Source organism: Equus caballus, chromosome 22, assembly GCF_041296265.1.
Source record: "Equus caballus isolate H_3958 breed thoroughbred chromosome 22, TB-T2T, whole genome shotgun sequence".
NCBI lineage: Eukaryota > Metazoa > Chordata > Mammalia > Perissodactyla > Equidae > Equus > Equus caballus.
In genome coordinates, this window is record NC_091705.1 from 39,284,985 (window position 1) to 39,308,490 (window position 23,506).

Consider the following 23,506-nt stretch of genomic DNA (forward strand, 5'->3'; position numbering starts at 1 on the left):
TGAATGTCCATGTGCATTTATTTCTGTTTATTGTCTCTCTCCCCAGGAGGTCAACTCCACCAGGGTAAGTCCTTGTCTGTTTGTTCATCGCTGTGCCCCAGTGTCCAGGCCAGAGCCTGGTACACACCAGGTGCAGTAAACATCACGCAGTCACGGATGGGGATCAGCCAACATAATCTGCTGCATGAGGACGATTCCTCATCAAATCGTGGCTCTCCTCCAAGTGTTTGGAGCAGATGCCAACATTAATTCACTGCTCAGGTGACAAAGCCCCCCATCCTGGGTCCAGGGCTGGGGGGAGCTGGGAACGGGGGTAGGGGTGGGGCCGCACGCTCCGGCTCCTTCCCCACTCCTCCAGCCAATCAGGAAGCACGAGGCAGCCGAGGGTAAGTAGACTCTTGCTGCTTTGTTATAAATATATTATGTACATCCAAAACCTGACATTAAAATATTACTCCGTGTTACAGAAAAGATATTAAGGCTTTCTATTATTTACATTAAACAAGCAAGCACCTTTAAAAAAAACTAAAACAAAAAAGCCCCATTCTTCCTTCTCTGGCATACCCCTGGCCAGAGGGGACACTGTGTCCCCCTTTCAAAGGACAAGACCCTGGGAAGACATCCTCCTGACTAGAAACATCAGCTCTGACAGACGGGGGCGGGTGGGGGCGGGGTTCCAGACCTGGGCAGGAAATTCTGGCCTTTCCTGGCCGGCTGCCCTCGACTCTTGCTGCGCTTTGCCATCCTTGGGTGGGCAGGCGAGGCTGAAGGTGGTGGTCGGGGCTGTCACCCATCCAGGCCTTTGGGGTCAGTTTGCAGAGCCACGGCAGGGCCATGCTCCAGGGACACTGAGGTGCGCCTGGGAGCTCCCAGACCACTGCAGGCAGACAAGGAGGGACGATAAGACAACTCGGTGGTCCCAAGGCCAGCCGTGCTGCAGGGCTGCCCAGCGGGGCAGGGGGCCACAGGGGTGCAGGGAGCGGTGGAGCCCCCCCACCGAGGGAGGCTGGCAGGGTGGGGCTCCTTTTCTGCAGAGTCAGGCTTGGCAGACCGAGCAGCTCGGGTGGCCGGGAGGGGCCGAGGAAAGAAAATGAAAAAGAGGAAATGAAAAATCAGTGGCTCAAGTATTCTCTGTGACTAGGGGTGGGCTGGGGGTGCCCGGGCCCAGCCCAGGAGGCATCCTCTCCACCTGGAGGGGCCGGCGAGAGGAGGCTGGAATTTGGCAGATGGCTTCGGTCTGGGGGTGCTGGGGAGGGTTGGCAACAAGGTGGCAGGCTCGGACGAGCTATTTGATCTTCTGCGCCCACTTCATGTCATCCGCCCGAGGCTTCTCGCCCGTCAGGCCCTGGATGAGGTCCTCCAGGCGTCGCCAGAAGCCTATCTTCTCCAGAGGGTAGTTGAGCCAGCCTGTGGTGGAAACAGAGCACAGGGCGGTGGGTTGAATGGGAGAGCAGCAGGCGAGGGGGTGGAGAGCTGCCCTGCCTGGGACACGAGTGACGTGACGGGGGAGTGAGTCTGCAGAGGGCAGGGGACAAAGAGTGACGGCGGCATCTGGGGATGGGGGCCTCCCACCAGGGGCTTAGTGAGGGGCGGCTCAGACACGCCTTCATCCCCTCACTCATTCCTTTCTTACTGAGCGCTCACTACATGCCAGGCACGGTGGCAGCTTTTCTTATCCCTTGGCTCAAATGCCACCTCTTCCAGGAAGCCTTCCCTGACCACCACTTCAGCAGCACTCCAGGCCTGTCACATCACCCTCTTTTATTTCCTGATAGCCTTTATGATAACCTGTAACCATTCTCTTTCATTCACCAATTCCCTGTTTTGTGTGGGTTTTTCTCTCCAGCCTCCAACTAGAATGTTAGCTCCTAACAGCACAACCCCATGTTCTTTCACTGTTGATCCCAGCGCCTAGAATGGTGTCTGGCACATAGTAGGTGATCACGAAATACTGCTGACAGTCCTATTTACCTTGTATTACAGCCTCCCACTGAACCACCAGGTAGATACTGTTATTAGTCCCATTTTCCACACGAGAAGACTGAGGCTTGTGGGGGGTGTCCCGATTACTATGCGGCCAAACCAAGACTGATCCCAGGCCTGCTGAGCAGTCAACTGATCTCTGAAACAGCCTCAACTCAAACCCTCCATCTGCCCTCAGAGTGTGATTTCAGGACGGGCCAAAAATATTTTTTGTGGCTCTCAAGTTGTATCTCCAGAAAGACAAAAAGAACAAAATAAAAACAAAACAAACACAACAAAAACCAAAATACAAGTAGCTGCAGCTCACGGAGTACCTACTATGTGCCAAGCACTTTGCACCTGCCATCTTGCCATGCACACCCCAGCCCTGGGGAGGTGGTTTCTGGAGGTGGCTGCAGCCCCATTTGGTGGATGAAAAAATGACATCCAGGGAGGCTGTGAGTCTCAAGACACATATGGAGGAGCCGACAAGTGAAGCTGAGCTGGCCTGACTAGACAGCACCCCCGATATACTTGACCTTGAAAGACCCCCTCAGGCCCCAGAAAACTGCCTGCCTCCCCTCACCTCTTTGGCACTGGCCCTTTACTCCCAAGGGCATGTGGGTCTCCTGACATGTTCCTGCCTCAGGGCCTTTTTATTTGCTGTTTCCTTTGCCTGGACCATCTGTCCCTGTTTATCTGCAGGGCCCCGCCCACACTGCTTCAGCTTTCTGAAGCCCTTGTGTGAACAGCTTCCCTCCCCTGCCCCGGCGGCCGTGACTCTCTGCCCTTCCCCCTGCTTTGTCTCCTCACAGCACCCTCAGGGCTGGCGGCCTCTCTCATCCCTGCCATCACTCTCCCCTCACGCCCTCCACTCCAGCCACAAGAGCCTCTGTGCTGTTCCTCAAACAAATCAGGCATGCATGTTGCTGCCGCAGGGCCTTTGTACCTACTGTTCCTGCTGCCTGGAGGGCTCCTCCTCCAGGTCGGCATCACTCTTTCTGTTCAAATGTCACCTGCTCAGCGAAGGCCCCCAGTTCCTTCTCCCGCCCCCTGCTTTATCTTCCTCCACAGCAGTTAGCACCATCAGATGTAGGACTTATTTATTTATTGTCTGGAATGTCCCCTACTAAAGGTGAATGCCACGAAGGCAGGGATTTTTGCCTGTTTTGTTCAGTGTTGTGTCCTAAGCCCAGAGCAGTGCCTGGCACATAGTAGGTCCTCAGTAAATATTTGCTGGAGGGATGGGATGGTCCATGAGGTGGTGGTGGGGTGTCTGTCTTGTTTACTGCTGTGTCCTCAGCACCTAGAATAGTGCCCAGCACATAGTAGGTGCTCAATAAATGTGTGCTCTGTGAGAATGTTCTGGCAGGGAAAGGACTGCATGACCTCCCATGTGACCTCTGCCCTCCTGACCCTGAAGACAGATCTGCAGCCGGAGCAGGGGCGGTTCATTCCACGCCACCCTACAGCCGCACCTGTAGTGATGCAGAAGTAGGTCTCATGGGGCGAGACGTGGTGGATGCGATGGTGTTTACGCGGCAAGATGACATGCCAGTCCTGCAGGAAGGTGACCCAGTGTGGCAGCCCGAAGTACGTGTGTGACCACTTGTGGATCTGGTTGGTGAAGGTGATGAGGATGACGAGGCAGAAGACGAAGCACTCCCAGGGGTACAGCTGCTCCAGGGTTTCTGCAGGGGTACAGGGTGGGTGCCCACAGGGCCCACACGGTGTCACATAGGCTGGGGCCACCATCAGCCTGGCCCTCAGCACTTGCCGGGCAGCTCCCATCCCAGGACAGCACCGGGGCCCCCTCCCACCTCCCACAGGGCCTCAGCCAGCTCAGACTCCCCTCTGGGCCTCAGCCTCCCCTTCTGCAGTGGGCAGACAGCGGAGCAAGCACAAGCAATCATTAAGAACGTGGGCTCCGGAGTCGGCAGAGCTGGGTTCAGATCCCCGCTCTGACGTTTCTTGGCTGTTTGTGGTTGGGTCGGTGATTCTGCCTCTCTGAGTCTTAATTTCCTCATCAATAAAATGGGAATAAGTCTTGTTCGAGGCTCCCTGGAAGCAGAGCCTGAGACAAGGATTCACATGCACGTGATTTATCTGGGCCTGGGGGGGAATCCTCTCTTCTGGAAAAGCATGAGGGAGTGAGGGAAGCAGGACAGGGCAGGAGACGAGCTGAGCAAAGATGGCGGGGCAGAGTCTCGTCTCAGCGGGATCCTGGGGGGCGCTATGGAGCATCAATGGCTCCACAGAGTTGGTCCCAAGCAGAGACGAGGGGGCTGGCCTTTCGTAGGCTTCTCCTGTCACTGGCTTCAGGCTTATCCCAAGGGGAGAGGCGGGTCCTGTCCTGGCCACTCTCAGAAGGGGCGGCTGGGAGCCGTTAGCAGCCACCACTCTCAGCAGCTGGGGGCTGGCGCAGCCCCTGGGGAAGAGGATGTGCTGGGGTACCAGAGCACCCACTGTACCGCCCAAACTCACATACGCACCCGGGTGTCGAGTTGTTGGAGAAATCCTTGGCACGGAGGAAGCACTCATCCACCCACCTTCCCACCACGTGACAGATGAGGTAACTGAGGCTCAGAGCAATGAAGGGACTTGCTTTGGGACAAATTCCCTCTCCAAAAGAGGCAGGACAGAGATCTGAACTCCGGACTGTCTGAGGTCACGGCCTATGCTCTTCCCACTAAGCCAAGGCAGCAAAACCAGAAGCCCTCAGGGTCAGGCAGGTAAGACAAATGAGCAAGGCGGGCTGGGTGTAGGACAGCACGGAGTAGTGGGGACTGTGGCAAATAGGAGAGCATGTGTCCTGTCTAAAGAAGGTGGCCACAGCTCATCTCCAGCTCAGGGAAGCCAAGTGGGAACAAAGCCCCAGGGTGGCCAGATCAGATTGTTCGGGAGAAGCTGGAAACACAGATCTTTATGTCAGATGTCCCCCTTTTATATGAAGGCAACTAACTAAGAATTTTTATAACACTGTGAGGGGTCAAACACACACACGAGCCACAGGAGGCTCCTGGAGGGGGTGTGCACGTCTGTCCCTGTGGCCCCCGGAGCCCACCACCAGCTGGCGTGCTCACCGGGGCTCTGGGTGTGGAACTTGTAGGCCATGTTCAGCAGCGGCAACAGTGTCACCAGGCAGTTGTCCCCGTTGGTCTCGATGAAGTCGTGCCGTGTGATCGCCGTGGGGTCGATGTGATGCTCCCGGAATGGGCGGATGAAGGCCTGGGGTGGGGGTGGGGATCCATGCGACCAGTCAGCCCGTGCTGGTCAGCCACTCTCCATGACCCTCTGCACACGCTCGACTGGGCTCACCTCCTTGCCTTCGGGATGCCAGAACTTTCCACCATGCCACTGATACAGATGCCACCCAGCCTTCAGGGCCTAGGTCTAGCAGCTCCGGCAGAAGATGGGTCAAAATGCCCTGGTGGGGACCTCGGCCTGGTACTGCCCCTCTTTGGGCCTCAGTCTCCCTACTGGGCTGTGAGGGGACTTGGAGACCATCCCCGCCCTTCTTCCCCACCCTAACACAGTTGAACAGATGCCTCACAGTGACAGGCAGGACCCTGTTTCTTCCCAGCATCCAAGCCCCTCCTGCTGGTACCAGCCCCCCCTCTTCTCTTAGTACAAGCTGTTCTGATGGGGCTGACCCCCCACAGCTCCACCTAAGAGTGAGCACGTGACCCCGGCCTGGCCAATCACAGCATCCCATCCCTCCCGCCCCAGTGACGGGCTGAGGGATGGGCATGTGACCCAAGCTGGACCAATGGGAGTGAGCCATGGGACTGGCCGTGACTGCCGGAGGGGAGAGCTCTCTGCCCACTGGGGGCTGAGCTGAGAGGATGGAAGCCAGGCAGCCACAGCCCTCCCGGCCGCCTCGTTGGCGGAAGCCTACACCGGAGAGAGGCCTGCAGGCGACGGCAGAGCCGGCCGTGGAGAGACTGCGTCCAGAGAATACGGTCTGTCCTGCCGGACCTGGCCCCGTCTTAATTTGGCTCTACTGAAATTTCCAGTACAGAATTAGTACTTTTGTTTGTTAAGCCAGTTTGTAATGGATTTTGTGTAACGAACAACCAAAAAAGTCTGACTGGTATAAGATAAGGTTCAATTAAAACAAACAAATAGGCAGTGAGGTGCGGCAGGGCAGGCAAAGAGAACCAGACGTGGCCCCACATTCACGGGGTCCTGGGGAGGCAGACACAGCGCAGAGCTCTCTGACTGTCCTATGCTTGATGCTTCTGCTTCCAGAAAATCCCGGGGGATTCCTGTGCTAGTCTCGGAGGAGGGGCACGGGGTGGGGCTGGAAGGATGGTTCCCATCTTTTAGATGGGGAATCAGAGGCCCAGAGAGGACAGGGGACTGGCCCAAGGTCAGAGAGCCTGACCTCCTTCTGGAGGAGCCAGGCTGGGCTGCGGGTCTGGTCCACATACACACCTTCCCCACGATGGGCAGCTCCACGGAGCCCCAGGTGTCGGCTCCCCAGTGCACCAGGCCAGACAAGAAGTCAGCGATGAGGGCTCCTGCAACTGTGGACAAGGGCAGGGTGAGCCGGGGGGGGGGGACACACAGAGGGACGGCCACCCACCTCCCCGCCCCAAATCAGGAGTCACGCACGCACTCACCCGCTCACCTGCCCGTTCACTCACTCGTTAGGGGAGAGGGTCCCTTCTCTATTTGCATGTTTCTGCCCTGTGACTGGAGCCCCGGTGTGACACCCCTGGCCTCCATCTGTCCCCTCACGTGCTCTGCCTCAGGGGAGCCGCAGGGACTCACCTGCTTGGTGAGTCTAGAGAGAATAAACTGGATGCTGGGATCAGCCCACCCTTCCCCTATCAGGTGCTGACTGTCCCGTGTCCCTGAGCCCCAGTTGCCCCACATGGGGAAGCCTGCTCTGCTCCAGCACGGCCGGTGACTAGAGGGAAACCTCCTTTCAGGGTGGGTGTCAGAGCATCTTTTGTGCAGACAGAAGCCATGCCCTCCCCAACCTGGCTTTTATCAACAATAAACACGATAATTTGGCCTCCAGTAGCCTTTTCCTTATCTTTGTTCTCAGTTTGTTCAGAACTGGGTGGTGTCCCCTCCGAGACCCCAACACCACTCACTCACTTGAGGGCTCAGGATAATACAGAGGTTAAAAGCTGTCAGGCCTGGACTCAAATTCCAGCTGTCACTCACTGGCTGTGTGACACTGGGCATGTTACTTAACCTCTCTGTGCCCTAGTTTCCTCTAGATAGATGGGAATGATGATTTAAAAAACATAGTGGCTACCATTCCTGAGCACTTTCTCAGTGCCAGACGCCAGTGCTTTACATGCTCGATCTCAGAGGCGTCCCACAATCTGTTGGAAATTGGTACCATTTTAATTTTTATTCTCACTTTATAGATGAAGAAACAGGCTTGGAGAACAGAAGCCACCAGACTGAGGTGGCATAGACGGCAAGGGGCAGGGCTGGGCTCTTAACCTGTCTTGAGATCCAAATCGAACACAGCAGGATGCTGCCACGCTTGTACACTTGGGGAGACTGAGGCAGAGTGGCCAGCAACCTGCCAGAGGTACCACACCCGAGCCATCCCCTGTCAGTCCCCTCGCACACCCTTACACGCCTCTGGGTCTTTGCACTGTTGCTCCCTCTGCCCGGAACATTCTTTCCCAAAGGTGACACAGCTCACTCCTTACTTCCTTCAGGCCTTTGCTCAAAGTCCTCTGGGGACCCCTGATCTAAAACTGTGGCCACTCCCGTCTTCCAGTGCGTCCATCTCCCGTCTTTCCTTTCCCGGAGCACCTGTCACCCTGGACTTCCTTTTTGTTTGTCTATTGTGTCCCCACGAGAATGTCAGCCCCACCAAGGCAGGGAGTTCCGTCTTCTGTTGATGGCCGAATCCGGTTCCTGGCCCTCACTGGGGTTCAGTAGATATCTGATGAATTCATCACGTGCAGCACCACGGCCGGTGCTCAGCACACGGAGCCCTCAGGACACATTATTCTTGCTGTTACTCAGTCATTTAGTCGATCAAGCAACATTCTGCGAGGACCTACTGTGTGCCAAGCTCTAGAGCCAGAGATGCACAGACACTGAGCTCACTATCTCCAGGGGCAGAGATCCAGGGGTGGAGGTGGGGGGGAGTGGTTCCGAGTGGTGAGTGCCGGCTGGGTCATGTGACTTCAGGCCGACCCTTTCCTTCCCTCCCCAGACTCGGTTTCCTGGTGTGAATTTGATGTCCGAGGCCCAGCTGGGCCATTTAAGGTTCTCTCAGTTCCGCTAGGGCCTCAGCTGCTTGTGACAGGGTGACAGGGGACCAGGGCTCGAGAGCAAGGGGGCAGGGGGAGCGTGCGGGTCATGCAGACGTGCAGTTCGATGGCCGGGCCTGCAGTGAGGGCAGCTGTGACCAGAGACTCTCCAGAGGCCTCGCATGTCCCGCCCCACGGATGCCAAACGTGGGAGGGACGGGGGGCTGGGAGGCACAGCTATATGCAGGCACCTGCGAGCTCCTGTGACAGGGGCTGGCGGGCAGGTGGGCATGTGCATGTGGAAGCCCAAGGACAGGCTGTAGGGTGACAAGGCACAGGTGGCTGGGCTGGGGAGAGGCTGGGCTCCTCGGTGACGATGCTGGGAGGGTGGCCCAGGCTGAGGGCTGGGGGAGACTGGGGAGACAGAGGCCAAGGGCTGACCTGCCCCCCACCCCTCCCTGCAGACCCCGGGCGCCCGCTCCTCCTCAGCTTCCAGCTCAGGGCAACCAGCACCCAAACACCCTGGCTAGAGCTGTCCTCCCAGGCAGGTGCTCTCGGTAACATCTCCCTGCTTTTCTCTGTCACACTTGTCACCACCTGGGATGGCCTCATCGATTGTCCCCACTTCTTGGATGAGGGCGGGGCTCAGAGAACCGGATCACCTGCCCCCCAGACCCATGGCATGGAAGTGACAGCCGTAGGTAGGGAAGAGGAGGGTCACCCTGCCTCCCAGACCAGCACCCTTTCACGCCCTAAACGGCACTTCGGTAGGTCCAGGGGCATTAACAGAGCTCCTGCTGCATACCACAGGATGCTGTGCACACACTGTCTAGCAGGAGGGACGAGAGGCCACATGGCCAAGGGCTAAGGTGGACCTAGACCAAAAGTTGGGGGCCTCATCTCTTGCTACCATATTGCTGTGTGACTCTGGGCAAGCCCCTTGCCCTCTCTGGGCCTCAGCACCTTCACTTGCATAGTGAGGGGTCAGCTGAGGTGCCTCCTGAGGCCCTGTCCTGATAGCTGTAACCAATGCCGTGCCTAAACACTGCCTTCACGAGAAGGCAGCCCCCCAGCAGGCACCCTAATGCCCCTTAATCTCCTACCTGCCCCCCCCCCCCATTCCATGCAACCACGGATCTGCTTCCCATCAGAGACCGCTTTTGCCTATTCTGGAACTTCCTATCAATGGATGCATGTGGTATGTGCTCTTGGATCCAGCTTCCGTCACTAGCACGATGCTTCTAGAGTCATCCGTGGAGCTGTGTGTTATCAGGACGGCATCCTTTTCATCGCCGAGTAGTATTCCCCTGCCTGGACGTGCCACAGCGCTCATCCATGTGGTTGCTGGATGTCTGGGTTGTGTCCAGGTTGGGACTCAAGATGCTGTGAACACTCAGGTACAGGCCTGTGTGCAGACATACACCCTCGCTGCCTTTGGTCCGGACATCAGCTATTTATTTACCTATTTTTTACTTGACATTTATTGAACACTTAGTACCAGGCCCCCTGCCAGCACCTTAAATGTTTTATCTCTTTTAATCCCTAAACTGTACCAAGGCCGGTCCTAAGCCGGTTACATATCTTATCTCCTTAATCGTCCTAAGCATTTAATCCTTACAGATGACAAGAACGATGATAATAAGAACAATATTATAAAGACAACATACGTGATAAAGGTCAGCACTGGAGTGTTTCCTGTGTGCCGGGCCCTACGTCAAAGGTGTTAAAAATGGCATCACTGGGGAGCATAACGCCCCACACCTTAACTGTGGCTGCGCAGTGACCTCCTTCCAAAGGGCACACAGCATGGAAGCGGAGGACTGTGACCGGGTCGTGGAGACCCCCGGCAGACACCACCAGGGTCAGCGGTCAAGGTCAGCGCCACATGCAAGTGCTGCTGACACCCCCCCTTGCTGTGATGTCACGGAAGCGGCACCCCACCTCTGAGCGCTTCCTCCCCAGCACACAACCAGGCTGGGCCAACGCCAGACAGGCGCCAGCAGAGGGCACCCGACCCAGCAGCAGCTTGCCTCCAGCTGTCACGGGAAGGCTCACGGGGGACATGACAGCTCAGGGTCATGCGGAGTCCCGGATGGGATCCTGGGACTGAAGAAGGACGTGAGGTAAAAACTAAGGAAACCTGAATAAACGGTGGACTTCAGTTCAGAATAATGTATCCATGTTGGCACGTGAACTGTAACAAGTGCAGGATACTAATGTGAGGTGTGACATGTTAACAGGGCCAACTGGGGGCAGGGGGCATGTGGAACTCTGCTCATTTTCTGTAAACCTAAACTGTTCTAAAAAAAAAAAGCCTGTTTTTAAAAAGGGTATTATCTCACTCCATGTCCACTGTGATGGGCCTCGCGCAACCCAACTTCCCAGAGAGGAAGCGACACTGGGAGGATAAGGACCGTGCAGAGTCATGTGGCAGCCGGGGCGGTGGGGGCCGCCGGTGAGGGCCATTTGCACGGCCACGGAGCCTTCCTGTCCAGGTCTGGGCATGGGCAGTGACTTCAGTCACCTGCCATCCATCAAGGAAACGGGTGGGCGTGGGCAGAGCCTGCAGCACGGTCCCAGGCCACATCGCGCGCCCCCACGTTGCTATGGTCGGTGGCTTAGATATTGCTCCTCTCTCCGAGCCTCAGCCTTGTCATCCGTCAAATGACCAGCACCTGGTCCTTTCAGGCTGCTGCGTGGGGAGGGATGTGAGCTTCGCACAGAGGTTAGAATGGGAGAGGAGGAGCCTCCCTGCCCTGGGGAGCAGCGGGTGGCTGTTTCTAGAGCAGGCCTCCAGGACCCAAGCCTGCCGCCTGGGGCCGCATCAGTGGGGGCAGGGCTGGCGGAGGCAGCCACACAGAAGCTTCTTTGTCCCAGCGTGGCGCTGGCTTGCCCGGGTTGGCTTCAGCCTGGTTCCCGCCCTGGCTGCAGGCCACTGTATGGGGATGGGGATGACTCAATGACCCTCAGACAGTCCCTGGGCTGTCACAGGTCACCCGGCTGGGCCTCCCTGGCCCCTGCCCACCTCAAGGCCTGGTGTGGAGACAGAGTGGCTGAGACAGCAGCGGAGAGTGCTGAGGGCTGGTCCCTGTGGTCCGGGAGCCAAACCCCGTCTTTGCCACCTTTCCGCTCAGAATCACGCGGAGACTCCTCACCTGACCTACCGGGTGGGGCGGGCCGTGACCAGAGGCCTGTGACTGCTGACCTCATCACCGACCTTTGCGCTCACGGTGCCCTGTTCACGGTGCCCCGCTGCCTGAACCGCCGCCCCTCTGCCAGCCTGCCAGAAAACTCCTACCCACTCCTTCCAGGACCAGCTCACAGCCCCCACCCTTCTCTCCACCTCCCCAGAGGGCAGCAAACAGCGCCCACTCACTCACGCATTCAGCAGTCACTCACGCATTCACGACAACGCTGCCCTTGTCAACGTCGCTTAGGACCTCCACGTGGCCAGACTCGGTGGTCCCCTCACCACCTCATCTCACTGGTCTGCTCGGTGGCTGCTCCTTAGCTGACCCCCAAGTCTTCTGGAGACACACTGTCCTCTTAGCCTCTGCGTCCCCTCCTGGCTCCTTGGCGGGTTCTTCCTCCTCTCCCCAGCCCGGAAGACAGGAGGCCTGGGCCTCTGTGCACACTCAGCCCCTGGGGCCACTCTGCCAGCCCCTGGGCTTCAAAGGCCATCGCTACTGAGATTCCCACCTGCAGCCGTGGCCCCTGCCTCCAGTCTGGGACTTCCAAGCCAGGTCGACACCTCCCTTTGGCTCTCAGGCCAGACCTCAAGGATCTCCCCTCAAGCCAGCTCCTCAGACCGTGACCCGTCTCTGCCATCAGCAGCCCCACCGCCTCCATCACTCAACCCGAAGCCTGCGAGTGGCCGCTGACCCCTCCCTCACGGCTCACCGTGCACAGCTCGCCCAGGATTGGACGAATTTTGCCACCTTCACTGCCCGCCCGGGTCTGCCACCCTCTTCACCTCCTGTCTGGACCTCTTTATCCCTCCTCCCTGCAGCATCAGATGACGTCAGCTTCCCCTGGTAAACTCACCCGTGGCTTCTCACAGCCTAGAGAAGAAAACCCCGAGTCCAGACCACAGCATTCGAGGCCCCACGTGATCTGCCCCCACTGCCTCCTGGAGCTGCCACCAGCTACTTCTCCTTTGATCAATTTTCTCCAGCCACACTGGCCCCCTCTCCAGGCCCCTCACATGGGGCACATACCAGCCTCAGGGCCTTTGCACTTGCTGTTTCCTATGCCTGGAATGGCCCTTCCAGAGATGAGTGCCTGGCTCCCTCCCTGACCTCTTTCAGGTCTCTATGCAAATGTCGCTTTTCCAGAGAGGTATTCCCTGACCTCTCACCTCTTCTTGCTGGTCCCTGATCTTGATTTGTTTCCCAGCACTGCCTCATCTGTCTGAGCTTATTAATTGGGCACCTTCTCATGCTTCCCCCCCGGCCCCGCCCCGGTTTCCAGGGCCTGCCGGGAGCACCAGAGCCTCTGGGGAGATAGTGCTGGGCTGGGGCAGGTGCTGTAGGCTGGCAGGATGCCTTCCCGCCCGCATGTTAGCACACAAATCAGGGCGGCTACTTAAACGGATTAGGGACTGTGCAAACACCACTATCAGGATTGTCTGCCCTGCTCAGCCCAGAGGCAAGGTGTGTGTGTGTGTGGGGGGGGGGGGGGGGCTGGTATCACATGCAGTGGCCAGACAGCCAGGGATCTCCTGGGCCAGGGCTGGCAGCTCTGGTCCCAACCAGGGAGGGACGTGGTGCCCTGCTCAGGACGCCCCCTCTCCTGGTTCAGAAAACACACACCTGGGCTCTGAAGCTGCATACCCTTTCCCAAACTGGGCCCGCCACCTGGAACCCCCTTTTTTCCAATGCTAACTGGAGGTTGTACTGCCCCCGGGATGAGTCCGTGGTCTGGGAGCCAGGCAGTTCTGGAAACGTGACCCCAGACACTGCAGCTGAGGGCCAATGGGCAAGTCACCCAGCCTCGCAGAGGATGGTGACAGACCTCCTCAGGGTGGCCACCAAGGGTTAAAGAGCCCAGCGTGGGGCCTGACGCACAGCAGGAGTTTGGGAAACAGCCATTGTTAAAGTGATCACTGAGCGGAAGGAAGGTCCAAGCCCCGGTGCCTGATGCTGGCGGGGTCCCCTCACCTCTGCTGTCGTTGGCCCTCTCAGCCGTTATGCATGCCTGCACTTTGCCCTCACAGCAGCCCTGGGAGGCAGGTGCTGTGAGCAGCCTCGCTTTACAGATGTGGAAAATGAGCTCAGAGATGCAATGACACTTGTCCAAGGCCACCCAGCCAGGAGGTGGTGGAGCTCGGAACCCAGGTCGGCAGGGGCCTGCTGGTAACCGTCCCTGGATGGGGTTCAGGGCTCACAGTGTCTACTTACTGCCCTTGAATGTGATGCTCCAGGGCAGAGAGGCCGGAGGTGCAAGTCTCTCTGACCCCTGGGTGGAGGTGGTGCGTCTGGCTCCTGCAGGCAGGGCCAGGCTCCCCAGCACTGCATGCGTCAGCCTCCCCTGCTCCAGCTGGTCCAGCCCCCAGCACACGCCCACCCCGCCCGGACACAGAAGGCTCCCTAGCGGCCTGAGCACTATTGGCGCAGGCGGCCAGAATGCTTTTAATGAGGTTGTGGGAGCTGAACACGTAGGGAGGGCCGGGCGGACCAAGGACACAGCTGCCCTCCGCCCGGAGCCCGGGACCGGGGAGGGGATGTGGGCCTGCGTTAGAGGGAAGAGGGGCAGGTGGTGGGCGGAGAGGAAGGAAACGGAGCCACCCCAGGACCTGGGAGTGGAGACAGTGAATTGAGAACTACGTTGTGCGTCTGGCCTGAGGTGTGACTCTGGCTGGTCCCTTCTCTGAGCCTCAGTTTCCTCACCTGGAATAGGATGCCAAGTGTAGCATCTACCTCCCAGGCTGTGGATGGGCGAGGACGGACGGACGGAAACGCTCCACAGGGACTGGTAAGTTGCAGCCTGCTCATTCCTTCACTCACTGAGCCCATAAATACTGATCCAGCACCTGCTGCGCGCCAGGCCTGGCGCTTGGGGCGGGGACATGGCAGTGAACCACAAAAATCTCTAACCCCAGGGAGCTGACATTTGAGCGCAGGGAGACAGATAACGAACAAAGAAAGATATTGTGTAACAGAGCAGATGAGGGGTGGCCTGTGATGGGGCTGCTATCTTCAAGGGGTAATCAGGGAGAGCCTTCCTGAGGAGGTGGTCTCTGAGTAGAGACCTGGATGAGAGGGTGAACCATACAGGTGTTTGCGGGAAGAGATTTCCAGGCCCAGGAACAGCATATGCAAAGGCCCTGAGGCGGGAGTGTGTTGGACAGCACACGGTGGAGGCACAGTGATGAGGCCAGTGTGGCAGGAGCAGAGGGAGCCAGAGAAGAGTCAACGGACATGACGTCTGAGGAGGAGCCGGGCCAGGCCGTGCTGGGGGTTGGTGTTTTATTCCACGTGTACAGGGGAGTGGCGTGACCTCACTGGGTATCTAACAGGATCTCTCCGGCCGCCGGCAGAGAATGCACAGTGGGGGGCAGAGGTGGAGGCAGGGAGACCAGGGCAGAGAATAGTCCAGGTGGGAGGGGACGGAGGCTGGGCCAGGGTGGGGACAGTGGAGGTGGAGAGAAGGCTGGATTCTGGATGCATTTTGGAAGCAGTGCCAAGAGCACTTGATAATGGTTTACACGTGGAATGAGAGAGAGAGGGGAAGGGAGGCTGACACCCAGGTTTCTGGCCCAAGTGACAGGAAGGCCATGGGTGCCCCTGACTGAGACGGGAGGCGGGCTCCCAGCATGGGCTCCATCGCACGCAGGCAGGCACACACAAGCAGGCACACCCACACACAGTGACACATGCGTGCAAGGTGCCATCAGAGTGGTGCAGACACCAGGTAGGTCCCCGGCCCATGGGAAACTGAGGCAGGCAGAGGGGCCGTGGGAACTCACCGACACCCAGCATGATGAGGGGCGTGTGCTCCCAGCGGGCCAGCAACAGGAGGTGGACCAAGTTGTGGGCGATGAGGCTGAAGCACAAGACCACACAGCACCACTCCTGGAAACGCTTGCCTGCAGGGAGAGGAGGCGGGAGGTGAGCGTGCGCCCGAGCGGAGGCCCACAGCCAGAGGGCGGGGCCCCACGACAGACAGGCCCTAACCTACCCACTTCACAGACGATGTCACTGTGTCACTGAGACCCAGAGAAGGAGAAGGGCCTGGCCAGGTCATACACTCGGGACTGGCCACATTAAACCAGGCACAGGGCCCTTCTGAACACAGGTCCCTCTGCACAGCTCACATGCCCAGGAAGCCGGCTTGGCACATGCCAATTCTTTGGCACATAGGCCAAAATGTTGGTCTCCTGGGGTCCTTTGGGCTCCCTCTGGAGACACCTGAGGGAACTTTAATGCACTTTTTTTTGTTTGTTTTTGGTGAAGAAGATTGTCACTGAGCTAACATCTGTGCCAATCTTCCTCTATTTTATGTAGGATGCCACCACAGCATGGCTTGATGAGTGGTGTAGGCCCGCACCTGGTATCTGAACCTGTGAACCCTGGGCCACCAAGGCTGGGCATGTAAACTTAACCACTGCACCAGTGGGCTGGCCCCAACGTCCTGCTTTTCAAACTGGCATCATGGCATCACCTGTCCCCTTTTGTAGGTAATTATTTGGAGGTAGAGGCTACAAACAGCTTTTAATCCCAGAGGTTCAGACCCTGCCCCACCTCCATCCAGCAGGGCTCCAGCAACGAGTCAGGAATTCAGGAGAAACAGCGCCTTGGGTACCACTGCTGGGGCTTCTGCCAGGAGCGGGGTGTCTGGCAGCAAGCTGTGGGGAAGAGGCAGTGCAGACAAGGGTCTCAAACTCTCCAAGTCTCCAGGGGCTGGCAGGTGAGGCGGGCTGGGTGGGGACAGTGGGAAACTGAAGCACGTGCGCCCTTTCTAAGGGAGTGGCCACTGAGTGGCCCACTACTGCCGGGTGGGAGAGGGCGCCCGGGGGGCTGGAGCTGCTAACTCCCGAGAGAAGCTGGACATCAGGACGTGGGTGGGAAACCTCCTCTTTAAACGTTGCCACATTTTTAACAGGCACGTGAGCTCTGACAAGCTGATTCACCCACTGCAGTTTGTCCGAGGTGTCGAAAGACCAGAAATCACCAAGTGTCCGCTGCCTGGGGGATCAGCCCAGTTAATTGAGTCCATGGCATCTCTGCAGCCTGGACAAAGCCTGGGCGGGTGTTTCCATGTGGATGTGAAGGATGCCCAGGACGTACAGGAAAGGGCAAAAAGCTAAGTGCCAAACGGCAGCCATTTATGTACAAAAGAAAAAGGCCTTTACAGTCAAGACGGGCTTCTTACTCACTCCTTCTTGAATTTAAAATTTGTGAATATACTACTCCATCAAAAATCTCTTCTTGTAATTGTAAATTAAAATAAAAAAAAAAAATAAAAGGAAATTAAAACCCTGTGTGGGTGACACAGAATGTGTTACAGGGCCCCTGGGAATATTGTTTTCTCAGGCAGCTGGTCCCAAGGGCATGGAAGACCCTTAATAATAAGAATTTTCTTATCATTAGTGTTTAACATCTACTGAGCAGTTACTTTGTGCCGGGACCCGCCGAGGTGATGCTTTTTGCAGATGAGAAATCTGAGGGTCAGAGTGGTCCCAAGGAAGTAGCCCAAGACCACTGTATCTGGTTAGCTACAGACCAGGATCGTATGGCCAGAGGGTCTGGCTCCTGAGACCCTGCTCTCACCCAACCCTGTCCTGCTCCTGCTGTCCCGGTCTCTCCCTCCTTACGGCCCTGAGGATGTTCTGGGTCAGGCTGACCTTAAAGAACAGGGCCAGGCAGGCCCCTGTGAGTGATTAACAACCAGAAGGGGCCAGGACGGATAAGAGAGTCCCTCCTGCGTCTGTCTTCTCCTCTCTTCACTGCGCTGCGCCTGGGGTTCCCTTCACCCCCTCCGCACCTGGCTGACTCTGGTACTGCTCTTACAGATCTCAACCTGGAACCTCTACCTCCAGGAAGCCATCCATGATTACCTCCTCTGACTCCTGGGCTCTCCCAACACAGGGCCCATCATGCCGGACTGTCACTGCCTGTATAACGTGCGTCTTCCCCTACCCAAAAGTGAACTCAGAAGGCCCAGCACCGTGTCTGGCTTGCTCGCCAGGGCCCTGGCACACAGTTGGGGTTCAATAAATGCTTGTGGGATGAGCAAATTCCCAACCATGATCCTAAAGGAAAACTGCCAGGCTCTGTGTCCGGGGCTCCCCTCACCAAAGCACCTTGGGAAGGAAAGAGGAGGTGTCCCATGATTCCTGACAGGGAAACGGGCTCAGAGAGAGAGAAAGGGCCTTGCCAGGTTACACGAGAGCATGCTGCACCCTGAGCCAGAATCAAAACAGCCATCCTCCCCACGCCCCAAGAACAGATCCAGGCTCAGAGGGGGGAAGGGACACACCCAGGGTCCCTTTGGCCCCCTCTCGCACAGATGAGGACACTGAGGCCCAGAAGGGGAAGGACCCCACCAGCGTCACACAGCAGCAGAAGCAGCCTAGGGTGCCTCACTTCCTACTTCTCAGTCAGGGGCTGTTTCTCTTGGCCCACATGGCCTTGATGCCCCACCAGCAGCAGCCTGGGGTCACCCCAGTCAGGCCCCCCGGGGCCTTCCCCTTTCTGGTTCCTGTTTTTGGCCAGGGCCTGGGGCTCAGCGGCAGGAAGCCTGGGGAAGGGGGCAGCAGGGGGTGAGGGACAGCCCATCCCTCAGCGCCCATGGCCTGCCTGCCCACCCCCAAGCTGCGGGGACACCCAGGGAGGCCTGGCACGGCTGGGGGCCAGGTGTGGCCCACATCAGAGATGCTGCAGACCCTCTCCCTCCAGCATATTTTGCTCTCAGTTTTAACAAAATTAGCTACCCTTTAACAAAACCACATAAAACTCCTAGTTTCCCACTTCCCTTGAGAACACAGGACTCTGGTCACCCCGGGCCTGAGCAGCAGAGGCTGCCCCCTCAGATGGGGCAAGAGGTCCTGGTTCACCCAGGTCCCCTGCCCTCCTCGCTGCCTCACACTGGGTGGCTTTCCCCGGTGGCAGTCCTGGCCGGGCGCCTGCAGTCATCTGAGACTCTGAGCACAGTCTCTCATCCAAGGCTCAATCTCTCCAGGGAGGCGCGGTGGCATCCTGCTTCCGGAGGAGGAAACTGAGATTCAGAGGGTGAAAGTGAAGAGCTGGGTTTGGATCCCCGGCTCCTAAATGGGACACGTTAGCCTGTCCGGGGCTGTCCTGACTCCAAAGACAGCCCAGCTCTCTCCCCATGCCACGGAGAATGTCCCGCAATCTGAATATTTTCCCATCTAAACTCTCGCTCTGACCTCTGGAATCCAGATCCTTCTACAGACCAAGTGCCTCAACTTTGATCCATAAAAAATACATCTGTATACTAAGTGGCCTTCACTGAGCTCCTGCTACAGGCCAGGTACAGAGCCCGGGACCATCTCAGTTGGCTCTCGCTGTACGCTGTGGGCTGGGGACCACGTGCCCCATCTTTCGGAGGGAGAATTAGGCCTGGAGAGATGAAGTGACTTGTCTAAAGTCACGGCGTGGACAGTCAACCTGGCAGGGGCTGTGTGGTCAGGCGTCTAAACGGTGTCACTTTACAGGTGGGCAGACTGAGGCCCAGAGAGGGGATGGGCTTTGCTCAGGACACAAGAGCTCAGGCCATCTCTGGCAAAGCGCTGGGGCCTTGGTTCCCGAGCAGGCCGTGACCTGGCCAGGTCCGTGGTCTGGGCCGAGTGACAGCCGGGACTGCCTGTTGGCCCGGGGGTGGTGGTGTGGAGGGCTTGGAGGCACCAGGCCTCGGGCCGTCTCTGCTTTCCTCGGGGCCAGCCACAGGCAAAGCTTGGCCTCAGGCCGACTCTTTCCGGAAGTTCAGTCAGAGAAGCCCTGACTCACCTACGCTTCTGACGGCCGGGGCCACCAGGAGCCCCTCGGCGTCAGGGAGGTGGGGGGACAGGAGGTCGGGAGAAGGTAGGGACCGGAGAGGGAGGAAGAGAGACAGACAGAGACGAGAACAGGAGCCAGAGATGCAGAGAGACGAGAAACAGATAGAAGGAGAGAAAACCCAAGACAGGGAGAGATAATAGAGAGACAAATAGAGAACAAGAGAAAGCACGGCCAGGGAGAAGGAAAAGCAACAAGAGTGAGGGAGGGAGACAGCTCGGGCCGGAGCGTGGCAGGGACCAGGCCTCCGTCCTCTGGCTTCAGTCACGCTCACTGGGGAGCGAACCTGGCTCAGCTCTGGACAGCAGGCTAGGAGCCCCGCCCAGCAGTCCTGACACCCTCCACCTTTCCGCTGACCCCACGCTGAGAGTCCGTGTGTCCCCCAGGGCAAGGGGCATCCATAGTTAGCCAGGGTGGGTGGACAGCGGGCTCGAGTGACCCCTCAGGATCCATCCACCCCGGGAGCCCAGGGCACCTGAGAAGTGGCGCACACATAGCCAGGTTTCAGGTGGCGCCTGCTGGGAAGCTGGACTACCTGCCTCACCCCAAGGCTTGCCCACGAGGCTGGGGGAGGCCTGCCAAGCCCAGCAGGCCCGTTGCAAAGCCTGGCACCTGGGACAGGGCCGGCTGCTGCTGCAAAACCCAAACCCGGAGTGGAGTGGGCTGTGGGCCCCTCTGTGGCTCCCGGACCCGGAGGACCAGGCCCCAGCTCCTCGGCCAGACACTCGGGGCCCCCAGGATTGGCCCTCGCCCTTCCCTCCACCCGACACTGCCCTGAACGGGCCACTCACAGCTCCCCACAGACAGCAGGCCCGCGCTCTCCACCACCACCAGCATGCATGCTGCTCTGCTGACACGGGACCCGGCTCTCCCTCCTGCACGTCACCCTTGCTGGCTCACTTCCACGGTGAAGATTAAGAACACAGAACCTAGAACACCCGCCCACTGAGTGTTCTGGTTCTGCCCTGACACTCACCGGCTGTGTGACCGTGGGCAGGTCACCCTTTGCTAAGCCTCAGGAGACACTGTAACACGGATGGGGCGCTCAGGACGCGCCAGGCACTTCAGGGAAAGCAAACGGATGCTGGCCCTGGACCTGCCCCTCGGGTAGGGGCAGAAGCAGGCCTAACCAGGCAGGACAGGCATTAGGAAGAGCACAGATGGGGGGTGGGCTATGAGGATGCTCTGGGGGTCTCGAAACGGAGTTAACAGCAGGGTGCCCCTCGGACAATCGTGGTGAAGATGAAATGAGAGCACGTGAGGAAAATGCCCAGCACAGCCAGTGCTCCATAAATGTCAACTCTGTTAGCTGCCTTATTATTCCCACCAGCCGTCACAGTGCCAACCCATCTCTGGCCCCAGGAATCTCAAGAATTCAGTCCTGGAACCTAGCAACTTCTACTCTCCCCTCGCTCACTCAGCCCACAGGCCTCCTTGGTGTTCCACAAATACTCAGGGCCTTTGCACCTGCTGTGTCTCTGTCTGGACAAATCTTTCCTCCATTATTTTCGTGTCTCCCTCCCTTCAGGTCTCTTCAAATGTCACCTGCTTGGTGAGGCCTTAATTGCCCCCTCTCTAAAATGTCACCACCCCCAATATTTCACTTCCCCCTTTCTGCTAGATATTTGTTCCAAAGTGCCTGCCACCATTTGGCAAGTGAGATATTTCCCTTACTGACTGAGTTTACTGAAATGCCAGCTCCTTTTTCCTGTCTTGTTCACCCCAGGGCCTACAGCAGGGACTGGGACAAAGGTGCTCAATATGTATTGAGCCTGGTCCCTCATTTTATAGGTCAGGCCCAGAGAGGTCAAGGTACTTCCCCAAGGCCACACAGGGCAGGGACAGGGGCAAGCAGAGGGGGGCCTAGGGAATTTGGAGAAACCAGTCTGGCCAGTCTCTCCTTCTTCCACTCCCGGCCCCCACAACTCAAGGTCAGGAGGAGATAAGACTGCAGGTTTGGGGCATGAGAAAGCTGTCTGCAGATCCCCTCATGGCTGTACGTCAGAGAGTGAGGGACACCTGGGGAAACTAGAAGCGGACAAAGACGGAGTCTCCGTGGAACGGGGAGGTGGCGGTCCCCGGGGAGGCTCGGAATGCCCGGGTATGATCTGGTTGAAAGCTGGTAGGGTTTAAACTTGAATGGGCAGAGCTGGACACCAAAGGAGAAATCTGTGAATCCTCACCCTCGCTTCCCAGGTGATGAGTCTGAGGACCAGAGAGGTGAGGCAGCTGACTCCAAGACTCACAGGAAAGGTCAGCCTACCATGTTAACGATAGGGAGCGCCTACTGTATGCAGGCAAGGCACCAAAGCACATGATCTGACTTCCTCTTCCCAGCGACACTCAGGAGCAGACAAACTTTGCCTTGTCCCCATTTAGAGGTGAGGAAACTGAGGCTCAGAGAGGGAAAGTCGCCTGGCCCAGGTCACAGAGCTAAGAAGCGGAGTCAGGATGCCAAGCCCAGCCTGCCCCAGGGAGCACAGGAGGTTTTATGTTCACAGGCTGGATGTTTTAGGAACAGGGTGAAGAAACCATGGCAGCATGGGCCAGGTACCAAGTCAGGTTTGGAAAAAAATCACACCCACAGCATGGACTTGCAAGTCCCGAAAGGCCTCTGGGGATCTAGGACTCAGCGAGAAAGCAAATGGCCCAAGGTCACGCAGCCAGTTATGGCTGAGATGGTATGCAAACCCAGGCAGGTCAGGGCAGAAAGCCAAAGGTGGCGGTGGACCCATGCCCACCCCAGGGTGGGGCTGTGCACCGTGGCTGTTCCCTGGCGAGAGGAAAGACGTCAAGAATGTTTGACAGAGCTCAGCGTGATGGTGACATCCAGGCAGAGGGGCCTTCCACAGCTCCCAGTCATCTGACTATGGAGTTCTCACAGGCACTTCCTTAACCCCTGGGGACATTTGGCTCTCCTGGGGCTGGGCAATGAAGTTCCCGAGGCTCACGTGGAAGTCAGAGAGGGGGTGAGGCTGGTTCGAGGGAGCATAAACGGTAGGCACAGCGGAAGGAAGCCGGCGATCTTGGCCTGAGGGCCGAACCGGAGCAGGTGTCTCTAAACAGCGGTCTGGTCCGGGGAATATGGGGGCTCCACCCCAAAGTCCCCGTGGAGGTGGCCAATATATGCACGTGGGGGAGGGGCATGGGCTGGGGTTGCGGCTTGTGTATGGGAGGAGCTGAAACCGGAGGATTTGCCGTGCCCTCTCCACCTGGGACTCCTGAGTACAGCGTGCGGGCGATGCTCCTCACTGCGGAGGGGGAGGAGCCAGGAGGACGGGAGGGAGGGCATGGTGGTCTGCAGCCGCTGAAGCTATAGCTAGGACGGGGCTCTAGGGGAGGGGCGTCTGGGGCACTCGGTAGCTGGGGGCTCCCGATTTGGGGTTCCCAGAGCAGGGGGATGACACGCCCAAATTTAGAGGGTGAGGTCACTGTTTGCAGCACAGGGTCCTGGCTGGGGGCACAGATGGGGCCCTAGGGTGTGAATTTCGGATCTGGGGAACCTGAGACAGGGTGTGATTTTTAACCGGCTGGGGACAGTGCATGTTGCCGAGGGGCTGCCTCCGGCTTGGACCAGGTCCTGGGGTGGGGCTCCCTCGGTCTAGGAGCAGTCTTTGCAGGCGCGGGTGCCCCGGGGCTAGGATCCGGATCTGGGGGTGCGATGGGAGCTCTGTGTGTGGCCCAGGGACCTGATATGGCAGTTCCTTGATGTGGGGAGTATCTTTGCATCCAGAAAGCCCCGGGGCTGGGGTTCTGGCTTGGTCTTGGAAGGGGTTCTGGGGTGGACTTGGGGGTGCTATTTGCAAGTTAGAAGCCGAGGCTGGAGTTCTGCGGGGCCTGAGGCTGGGGCTCCGATCTGCGGGACCCGGGGTCGCTGTCTGCAATCTGGGCTGGTGACGGCAGGCCCGCAGGGGGGCCCGGAGGGGGCCCGGAGGTCCTACCTGGCGAGTAGAGCGCGGCTAGCTCGCGGGCCCCGGCATGCTGCGCGCCCCAGCGCCGGCCATACGCCGCCTCGTCCTCGTCGAGCTCCGGCTGCTGGCCCGGCCCATCCTCGGCGCCCGCCATGGCCCCTCGCCCGGCCCGCCTGGCACGCTCCGCTAGCGCTGCTGGCGGCGGCGGCGGCAGGGCCGCGGAATCGCGGCGAGATCACGCCGCCCAATGACTGCCCAGCGCCGGGCGCGGCGGCGGCGCCGGCAGCCGCCCCGCCCGGCCGCGCGTCACAGCCAATCGGGGCCCGCGCCGGGGCCGCGCCGGCCAATCAGCGGCCGCCGAGCCGCAGCCAACCGCGGCGCG

At 58.5% G+C, this 23,506-nt stretch overlaps 1 protein-coding gene and 1 long non-coding RNA gene across 3 annotated transcripts; one reads left to right on the plus strand and one right to left on the minus strand.

Moving 5' to 3' along the window:
* Positions 1 to 23,442, minus strand: PEDS1 (plasmanylethanolamine desaturase 1). 2 transcript variants are annotated; one of them, XR_002802936.2, is made up of 7 exons: positions 23,155 to 23,442; positions 15,163 to 15,282; positions 6,400 to 6,491; positions 5,046 to 5,190; positions 3,441 to 3,653; positions 683 to 1,407; positions 1 to 437 (listed from the first exon to the last, which is right to left on the minus strand). XR_002802936.2 is itself a non-coding variant. In XM_005604709.4 (6 exons), exons 1-6 carry the CDS (start codon positions 23,276 to 23,278, stop codon positions 1,286 to 1,288), a joined length of 816 nt encoding a protein of 271 aa, XP_005604766.2. In that variant the 5' UTR covers positions 23,279 to 23,442; the 3' UTR covers positions 1 to 1,285. The 2 variants fall into 2 exon arrangements, 1 of the variants encoding a protein (XP_005604766.2); XM_005604709.4 differs by having other exon boundaries at positions 1 to 1,407.
* On the plus strand, positions 5,757 to 10,536 carry LOC138920017 (uncharacterized). The gene is made up of 2 exons (XR_011430608.1): positions 5,757 to 5,924; positions 7,350 to 10,536. It is a non-coding gene; the product is annotated as an uncharacterized lncRNA (long non-coding RNA).
* Positions 23,443 to 23,506: the final 64 nt, after the last annotated feature.